General features: G+C 47.4%; 2 protein-coding genes across 3 annotated transcripts in view; one reads left to right on the forward strand and one right to left on the reverse strand.

Moving 5' to 3' along the window:
• The window catches only part of csmd2 (CUB and Sushi multiple domains 2), a gene marked incomplete at both ends in the record, with an annotated part of 361,116 nt that overhangs the window by 113,556 nt on the left and 237,560 nt on the right, over positions 1-10,000 (forward strand). The gene's annotated exons all lie outside the window — the stretch shown is intronic.
• On the reverse strand, positions 765-9,629 carry uspl1 (ubiquitin specific peptidase like 1). 2 transcript variants are annotated; one of them, XM_080858786.1, is made up of 9 exons: positions 9,571-9,629; positions 8,704-8,839; positions 8,089-8,211; positions 7,050-7,746; positions 6,821-6,913; positions 6,571-6,712; positions 6,082-6,207; positions 5,710-5,870; positions 765-5,214 (listed from the first exon to the last, which is right to left on the reverse strand). In XM_080858786.1, the coding sequence occupies exons 2-9, from the start codon at positions 8,803-8,805 to the stop codon at positions 926-928; spliced, it is 5,733 nt and encodes a 1,910-aa protein (XP_080714912.1). In that variant the 5' UTR covers positions 8,806-8,839; positions 9,571-9,629; the 3' UTR covers positions 765-925. The 2 variants fall into 2 exon arrangements, with proteins under 2 accessions (XP_080714912.1, XP_080714913.1); XM_080858787.1 differs by lacking the exon at positions 8,704-8,839 and having other exon boundaries at positions 9,571-9,618.

Genomic DNA, 10,000 nt, shown 5'->3' on the forward strand with positions numbered 1-10,000 from the left:
TTGTTTTCCTTAATCATTTCCCCACACAGGAGTGAAAGGCGATCTGAAAGCTACTAGAGTTTTTCGCACTGTGGTCAAAGGATATCCAGTCGCTTCCTCACACAAAAGCTACCTGGGTCAGAGTCCCAAACACTTAGACCCCCGGCATGGCAGTGACAGACTAGAACACATCTTGTTTGTTTGTTTCATGGGATTATAAATCTGGATTGTTGGCTTTGAATAAGGTCACTATGTTAGATGGACACCACATGCTTAAACCCTGAGGTAATACCGATAGTTAACGGTGTAAAAGAAACCTGCCAGCAATGTTCAATACCACACTGGCCAGATGTTTAATTCCACACTGGTTAATACCATACTGTTTAAGACCACACTGGTTAATACCCGGTTGTAAAGACCACACTGTTTAATACCACACTGGTTAAGACCATACTGTTTAATACCAAACTGGTTTAGACCACTTTAGCCATGTTTGATATCACACTGGTTAATACCACTTTAGCTAATGATCTTGGGATGTGATTTTCACTCACAAAAAAAAAAGCTATTACTAAAAAAAACACTGATCTGATCACAATATCAAATTTGCGTTGGTACTTTACAAAAAATTACCATAGTACAACTAACCGCAGTAATAGCAGATGTAGATCTGTCTTATTCTTGTTAGTTTGTGCAACATTCCTTTTATTGGGTACCGAGGTAACAGGTTCTTAATGATTGACAACCACCCTAAGTTTAGAAAATACTCTTTTATTTTAATTACAAATTTCTTTCTTCTGCACATTACTTTAGAACAGAAATAAATAAAACAGCTATTTACATTAATAAACAATTCTAAAGCCTGAATTAAACTTTTTACTACATTTACATAGCTCACAAAAAGTGACGTTGAACAAGTTTCACGGAAGAACAGAGCATTTCTGACTTATAGGAACATATCCAGCGTGTCAAACTCAGTATTTTCCACAACCTTCTCTGGTGCGTTGGTGTCAAAGATTACATCATCCAGGAAGTCATCAATAGTCAGGAAGTCAGGAGCAGGGTCCGTTGAGGGGGCGCTGAGCGGAGCGCTGGGGGGGTATAGATTTTGGGGGTTCTCTGGGGCAATGCCACTCATCATGTTCCCGAACACGTCCCCTCCACCCCCGGCCAGCATCTCCAGCATGTCGGCTCCGTCCGAAGACATGGTGGACGGCGTAGACGGCGTGCCGGGCGACACGAGTTGCGACAACGACGCCGGGCTGGTGTCCGCTGACGCGGTGCACATCACGCTGGGCGGAGCACTGCATGCCTGAGGAACCATGCCCCTCTCGCGCAGCATGTAGTCCAGCTTCGCCAGCTTCTTCTTCTTGGCCTTCAGCTTCTTTAGCAGCTTCAGTCTCAGAGTGGCCGTCTTCACGTCCTCAGGAACCGGCGGCACCTGATCAGGGTCCTTCTTAATTTTCATCAACGCTGCTGGGCCTTTCAGAGCAGAGTCAGGCCTGGCGGCCATCTTTCCTGGAGTGTGTTTCTGTAGAGTGCTCAGTGGAGCTTTGGGTAGAGATGGCGTTGTGAGGGGTTGCTTGGTGAGGAAACCTTGCAGCTCACTGGCGCCACCCAGCCTTGATGAGCTGCTGGGCGCTTCCCTCTGCTGAACTTTGAAGCCGCTGAACATTTGAGGTTTAACTAGAGTTGCACTGTCAAGATCATGCTTCAGTGTGACTTTAGAGAGAGCCGTTGTCTTTGTATTCCCCTGCTGTGACTGCAGTGGAAGACTGGGCTGGGGTTTGGAGGGTTGTGGGGGAGAAAGCTTGCGTTTGGGGGACACACTAGTCGCCGATAGGGATGAGGATGGGGATGGAGAACAAGGTGGGGGTACAGACGTGAAGGACCCCACAAAGAGAGTCTCCACTGAAGTTGACGTGGGGAGGCTGCCATTTTGAGGATGGGGAGTAATGATGGAGGGGAGGATGAGCTCAGGTGCCTGCAGCTCATCTGGTTCAGTGTAATCCATTTCTATATCCAGGTTCAGTGTGATTACCGTGTCCATGGGTAGGTTGTCTATTGCTGTGGTTGGTGCTGTTGGATTCTGCGTTTGTGGAGTCTGTGGTGGTGGGCTTTTCGTTGTTACTGTTGGCACTGCAGAGATATGGGCTGCTTGAGTGTTCTGTGCCATGTTCTGTATTCCTGGTGTTTGCGCTGGCAGATTCTGTGTTGCTAGGGTCTGCATTGTTGGGTTCTTTGATGCTCGGCTTCTCATTGATGGGTTCTGGGTTGCTAGGGCATTCACAGTTTGCGGTGCTAGGGTCTCCGTTGTTGGTTTTTGTATCACAGGGTTTTTTGCAGGTTTTTTTTTCTTTGCTGGAGTTTGCACCGTAGTATTCCCCTGCTGTGACTGCAGTGGAAGACTGGGCTGGGGTTTGGAGGGTTGTGGGGGAGAAAGCTTGCATTTGGGGGACACGCTAGTCGCCGATGGGGATGGGGATGGAGAACAAGGTGGGGGTACAGGCATGAATGACGCCACAAAGAGAGTCTCTACTGAAGTTGACGTAGGGAGGAGGCCATGTTGAGGATGGGGAGTAACGATGGAGGGGAGGATGAGCTCAGGTGCCTGCAGCTCATCTGGTTCAGTGTATTCCATTTCTATATCCAGGTTCAGTGTGTTTACCGTGTCCATGTGTAGGTTGTCTATTGTTGTGGTTTGTGCTGTTGGATTCTGCGTTTGTGGAGTCTGTGGTGGTGGGCTTTTCGTTGTTGCTGTTGGCACTGCAGAGATATGGACTGCTTGAGTGTTCTGTGCCATGTTCTGTATTCCTGGTGTTTGCGCTGGCAGATTCTGTGTTGCTAGGGTCTGCATTGTTGGGTTCTTTGATGCTCGGCTTCTCATTGATGGGTTCTGGGTTGCTAGGGCATTCACAGTTTGCGGTGCTAGGGTCTCCGTTGTTGGTTTTTGTATCACAGGGTTTTTTGCAGGTTTTTTTTTCTTTGCTGGACTTTGCACCGTAGGATTCCCCTGCTGTGAATGCAGTGGAAGACTGGGCTGGGGTTTGGAGGGTTGTGGGGGAGAAAGCTTGCGTTTGGGGGACACGCTAGTCACCGATGGGGATGGGGATGGAGAACAAGGTGGGGGTACAGGCGTGAAGGACGCCACAAAGGGAGTCTCTACTGAAGTTGGGTTCTGGGTTGCTAGGGCTTTCACAGTTTGCGGTGCTAGGGTCTCCGTTGTTGGTTTTTGTATCACAGGTTTTTTTGCCTGTTTGTTTTTCTTTGCTGGAGTTTGCACCGTAGGGCTCTGTGTTTTAAGGGTTTCTGCTGGGAGGTTCTGAATCACTGGAGTGGGCTGCACAGAGTTCTGTCCTGCAGGATTTACAGGCGTCTGGATCTTTGACTCTGGGTTTTGCAGAATCAGGTTTTGTGAAAATGTTGGGTGCTCTACTGTTTGGAGTAACTGCGTGGCGTTTAGAACTGGTGGGGTGAGCAGTGATGGATTTGTCACTGACGATGTGAGCTGTGTTGGGTTCTGTACAACCGTTCTTGTTATCTGCGCTGGGTTCTGCACCATTGTTCCCTTTAACAGTGTTGGGTTCTGTACAACTGTTCCCGTTAGCAGCGCTGGATTCTGCACAGCCATTCCAGTTAGCTGCATTGTGTTCTGAACCATAGTTGGCATTGGACGTGTTGGGCTCTGCACCACGAAGAGCGGCCTTTCCACTTTGCGCTTTGTGGGGGTTTTTAGTCCGGGGTTCTGTTTGGGTGAAGGTGGCTTTGTTGTTTTTTGCACTTTTAGAGTTTGTAGTGATACGTTCTGTGTTGCTTGAGTTTGCTGTCCAAGGTTCTCTGAAGGAACAGATAAGGGTGTAGGGTTTTGCAGGTTTAGAATTTGCGAAGTTAGATTCTGGTCCATGTTACTTCCTACTGGAATATATGGAGTTGAGCCAAGTGCTGTGTTGTTAAATAGTGATGAGTTCTGTGCCCCAGTTGGTGCTGGTCCATGGATCTGGCCTGCTGGGATGAACAGTGTAGTGTTCTGTGGTGTCGAGGTGTGTTGTGCCAGGTTCTGTCTTGTAGGACTTAAAATGTTCACTGACTGTGCTTTTTTTCTTTGCGGTGTTGTTTTCTTTTTCTCTGGGGTTCGCAGTGCTTGTGGTTCCGGGTTCTCCCCTTCTTGGATGTCGTTTCGTCTCGAGCTCTGCTTTACCTTCCGCTCGATCTGTTTACACGCAAGCCTACTGCTTCTCCTGATCATAACGGGACTGGAGACCTCGGTGGGTTCGCTCTCCTCAGTCACCAAGGGTTCACATGTCCCCCCAACTGCAGGGGGGTCAAGGGGCGCCTTCCGATTCTTGTCCTTGGCCTCCACCGCCACCTGCTCCTGAGTGAGCGTGACGATGTCATTATGGGACAGCCCCTCAAAGGTATCCAGCAGTGTGGCGCTGCCTATTGAGGCGTCCATCATACTGACGTCGGGGTCAATTGGCTTGAGCGCCTCCACAAATGTGTCCTCAAGTGGGGACACGAAAGACTTGTCTTCTGGCGCGACGACTTCTATAGAGGCTTCATCCTCTGGTTGGGAGTCTGTCGATGAAGGAATATCCACTGGGGTGGATGTAGTGGACACGAAAGACACGTCTTCTGGCGGGACGACTTCTACACAGTCTTCCTCCTCTGGTTTTGAGTCGGTCGAAGGGATATCCACTGGGGTGCATGTCGTGGACACGAAAGACATGTCTTCAAGCGGGACGACTTCTACGCAGTCTTTCTCCTCTGGTTTGAAGTCTGTAGATGAAGGTATATCCACTGCTGTGCATGTCGTGGACACGAAAGACGCGCTTTCTGGCGGGACGACATCTACGAAGACTTCCTCCTCTCGTTTGAAGTCTGTCGATGAAGGTATATCCACTGCGGTGGACACGAAAGACACGTCTTCAGGCGGGACGACTTCTACAAAGTTTTCCTCCTCTGGTTTGAAGTCTGTTGATGAAGGTATATCCACTGCGGTGCATGTCGTGGACACAAAAGACACGTCTTCTGGCAGGACGACTTCTACGCAGTTTTCCTCCTCTGGTGTGGAGTCTGTCGATGAAGGGATTTCCACTGGGGTGCATGTAGTGGTTTGATGCGAGTCTTCCGATTCAACCTCCCAGAAGATCATGTGGATTTCTTTTTCAGGGATGTCCAGCTTTGAGTGAGATTTGCCTCTTGGATCTGTAAAGTCGTTATATGCTGTCCAAGACCCTGTAAAAAAAAAAAAGAGAGAAATGAAGTGGTTCAGTAGGTTAGAATATTTTGGCAACAGGCATCTGGACCTTTTTAGAATTTAAATTAATGATTCTTTGAAATTAAGCCATCCCATAATACCTCATTCCCCATTACAGCAAGTCAAACCTTTGACATAACACAAATTGTGAAAAGCGTAACGGAAAGGTCAGCATGGACCTGTGACGTTAATGGAGTGACATTTAAACTGCATCACGTAGAAGGGGAAAGCAGTTTAATTTCAATCTGTGTGGCGCTGGCTGGCAGTCCTCCCCTTACAACGTTTCAGACCTGCGACACTGTGATGCATTAGTGTATACCCACACATGGCTGTGTGAACTCGTCATCTGACTGGTGAGTCCAGGAGATGCATAAGTGTATATCTACATATGGTTGTGTGAACTAACTCACCATCCGACTGGACAGTCCAGGAGATGCATTATTGTATATGTACACATGGCTGTGTAAACTTACCATCCGACTGGCGAGACCAGGAGATGTAGAGGTTCTCTCTCTCCTTGTGCTGGATCACCACTGTCACAGCGTACTGTGCGTCCGCGTAGCCAAACGAGCATGCGGTGACATCTTTCTGGGGAAGACCGTTGACAAAGTGCAGCGCAAACACTGAGGGAAACCTGAGGAGGAAAAAAAAAAAAACTTCATTTCAAATCCAATACATTCAATGCGATCTAAAAACAAAAACAAAGAGCTTGTTGGGAAAATAGACGTGTGAAAGTGAACCCAAAACAAGAAATCCTCTTCATTCACAGCGCAGCTAATCTACTTCCACTGAATAGGTGTTGTGTGATGTGTGAAGTGTAGTGAAACAAACGCCAACGTCCTCACCGTTCCTGCAGGATCTTCTTCTTCTGTTCGTTGCTCTGACAACGGCTGCATGTAATTTGGACAGAAGCACTCAGTGGATGCCAGTCAGACACCAGCTCTGTGTAGGCTGTTACAGTACTGGTACAGCTGAAGGGACAGAGAGAGAGAGAGAGAAGCGAGAGAGATAGAGAGAGAGAGAGAGAGAGAGAGAGAGAGAGAGAGAGAGAGAGAGAGAGAGAGAGAGAGAGAGAGAGAGAGAGAGAGAGAGAGAGAGAGAGAGAGAAAGAGCGAGAGAAGCGAGAGAGAGAGAGAGAGAGAGAGAGAGAGAGAGAAACAAATTATTTAAGAATTTCTATCATGACTGGCAATGTTTGTATTCGGTCGAATTAAGGTTCCAATAAGACGGCCATTTTATATTCCACTGTGGTCAGCACTTCATCTTCAACAAAATGATTCCCTGCCCATATTTACTTCCTGCCCACTGGGCCTCTCTACGGGCTCCACACCCACCTGCTGCTGGAGCTGCATCCACAGGCCAGACAGTCGCTTTCCCACCGGACCGAGTGCTGGAAGAGCTCTTTAGCATCGCTGTCCAGCGCAAGGAGGGCAGGAAGGGCCAGAGCGGGCGTCTCCACTGTCCGCCGTGAGAGTTCTGGAGAGGGATACACACTAATTAGAGCGGAGTTATTGGAGCCAAGCAGACCATTGAGGAGCGTCCGCTGACACAAAACAGTGAGGACGAAATGGAGTCGTCGCTCACCTAGTTTGCGCCGAAGTGGATGTTGCAGCAGCTGCATAACAGATGATCTGAGATCAGCCAACTTTTTCTGTCCTTCTTGAAGAGCGTCAATTTCTGAAAAATGAAATAAAAAACATGCAAGTCAATGAACAGGGATAGAAAAGTCCCCTGATGATAGCATACACCCTCAGATGGCTCAGATGAATTCAACCATCTTGAATGATGTGTCTGATTATAGCATCTCACAAACCTTCCTCCATCTGGCGATTAGACTGGCACAGTGAGGAGGCGCGCTCGTAACATGCGCACAAATCCCAGACAGGTGATGCATCCGGAGTGACATTCTTCCTCTTCCTCCCCTGGGAGCAGTCTCCGCGCCGACCGGACGATGACGACAACCTCAGTGTCTTACACTGAGCTAGAGCCACCAGCAGCGAGTTCAGCCAACTCAGATTACTACCGCTCTTTTCCGAGGGAGAGGGGGCGCGTGTGCACTCCTCCACGGACACAGGATCCTCGACGGAAAGAGCCCCGGAATGTTCCACCGTGGCGGACACACACGCACCAATTTTGTGAGCGACCCCGGTCGCTGGCGTACCCTCCGCTGCAGTGCTCTCTTCCTCAGGTGGCGCACACACCATTCCGCTGACATCATCCTCGCAAACGCTACCGTCTCTGTTCCCAACCGAGGAGTGGCCCTCATTCTCAGCCGTGGCATTAAGGCAGTCGCCGTTCCGAGTGGACGGGTCGGGCAGTGTGGCACCATTTGGGTGTACAGAGCAGGCTTTAGCAGGAGGCTCTTCGGTTCTGGCACGCTTGGCTGGGGGAGGCACGAGGTCTGGGCTGTCCGTTGCACATGGGGTTTGGTCGGGTTGGTCAGGTACAGGTGTGGAGGAGAGGCTGGACAACACAGCCTCCAGGGGTCTACTCACCAGAGGGAAAATACACTACACACACACACACACACATACAAACATACATACATACATAGGGGAGAGGGAGAGAAATCATTACAATAAATGCATCACACACACATCACCCTCCAGACTAAAACCATATTCACGTCTCGAGCTTTTATAGAGGGAAATAAATAACTACACAAAGAAAGAAAAATAAACAGACAAAAAATGAACTTTGTCATCAAGAAATGCATCAAGATTTACCCCGCCTACCTGCTTCCTATTGCAGAGCAGGCAGACATGCACAAAAGAATGAACAGTGATCCCAACAGAATAGACAGACTGAACACGGAGGACCCAGCTGAGGTCATCATTGAGGCAGAGACTTACCATAGGGCTCGGACAGAGCCTGATGCTCTCCTTGTGGTTGATGGCATAACTGCGGAGAGTGACAGTCTGTCCCTTCGCCTCACACCAGGGGCATGTCTCTGCCAGCCCTAGACTGTCCTGGGGCTGAGGAAGACACATATATGAATACACAAGGAGCAGTCAAAATGGCATAGGGCATACAGCATAAGAAACAGGACACTCTGTGAGATATGGGCATCTCAAGAATGTATTAGGACACAAGCAGACACAAAGGGATTCCATTAGTGTGAGAGATGATATAGCTACTAGTGCGTGGCTATTTCTCTTTCACACTCAGTACACTCTGGGCCCCCTTTTGCCACTTCATCATTTCACGTTATTACAATTTCACTGAGTTATTTTTGTAAAGTGTCAACTAGCAGCAGCAGAATTTTAAACTTTGGCCTTTTTGAAAATCAGTGATTTCCTTTCAACTGAATTTTGTTTTTAAACTTATGGGTGTGAGTTTCTATAATCTTGGGCCAAATATCATCCTGTGTAGTTAGAAAGGAAAAACGAAATGAAAAAAAAATACTAATGTTGTGTTTAGAGCTTTGCACATGTGACCGCTTTTGGAGAGAACCAAGTTGAACTGACTTTTCCCAAATACCCCGCCCAGGCAGGGGCAGGACCACTTATACCAAAGCTTCCACCACTCATTGTGAAGCCAGAGACCATCCTGAAGGGTGATGATGCCATCTGCCACTGAGCTCAAAGTCAGTCATGTCTGGACCTGAACACGGATAAACATGTTAATGTTTTTAATAGACCTCCGTATGTTTTAAAAAATACTACATAAACAAGTGTTAGTGTGTTGTAATACAACTGAATAGCAATATCTGCAAGACTACGCCCTGAGAGGACAGAAGATGCTGAAACACGTGGTAATGGATATGCTCGCATATCATATACAAATGGAGAGGCTGTCATCTCCCGGAAGCGCGGTCCACATGCTTGTCAAACAGTTACACACAACAACAGAACGATAGGTAACTAGCCAAATACCTGTAACGTTCCGAGCGACACCTCCAAAGAATCCCATATACAAAACTGGGAAATCTATATGAACACCGACTTATCTTGCAAGTTAACATTACAATGATTGCCAACGCAGTTCATTTGTGATGCTAACCTTAGCCTGCCAGCTATTGTTCTTGAGATCATTAACTAAACCTACTAGATTAGCACGAATTAACACAAACAAGTTATCCATTTAATTTCACAACGTTACAACGACAGGGCGTGAATGTGCTACATACGTTTACAAATGTCAGTTGACCAAATGACTTATTTTAAATGTGAGATGCTTTACCGGCACTATGGCTGGACAGATTCATTCGTTGCCGCCAAGTCAAGCCTGCCCTACCGCGACATATATAATTGTATTCGGAGCTGTCGGACACGCAAGTACTGATAGTATTAGCATTCTATATCATAAATGATCCAACAATGCGGGTACTTTACCTTAAAAACGAGATTAAATCGTCTCATCTGACTACAGCAGCGTGCTCGTCGTGTGTTCCGTACAACAAACGTTTGACTTCCGTCTCTTCTTCGCCTGCCGCATTGCAGTAAGGTTGAACCGACCATACATGGTGCAACACTGCCTCTCGCAGGCCTGGAAGGGATAATTAGACATCGCGGCCTGAAACGTCTTCAAAATGCAGGTGGAAGGATAGAGAAAAGGCACCAATACAAATGTATGAATGATTTAACAACATAGATAACCATTTTGTGTTGTTGTTTGTTTTTGTTTGTCGTGCTGTTTTATCAAGAATAATTGTCTACTGGCATTGTTTTTTGATACTTTTTTTTTAAATTCTGTAAAAACTAACAAAAGTTATTTTATGGTATAAATAAAACAATAGTGCAAGACATTTGTATCCACCCGATC

This window comes from Sprattus sprattus (genome assembly GCF_963457725.1).
Source record: "Sprattus sprattus genome assembly, chromosome: 20".
Classification (NCBI taxonomy): domain Eukaryota; kingdom Metazoa; phylum Chordata; class Actinopteri; order Clupeiformes; family Clupeidae; genus Sprattus; species Sprattus sprattus.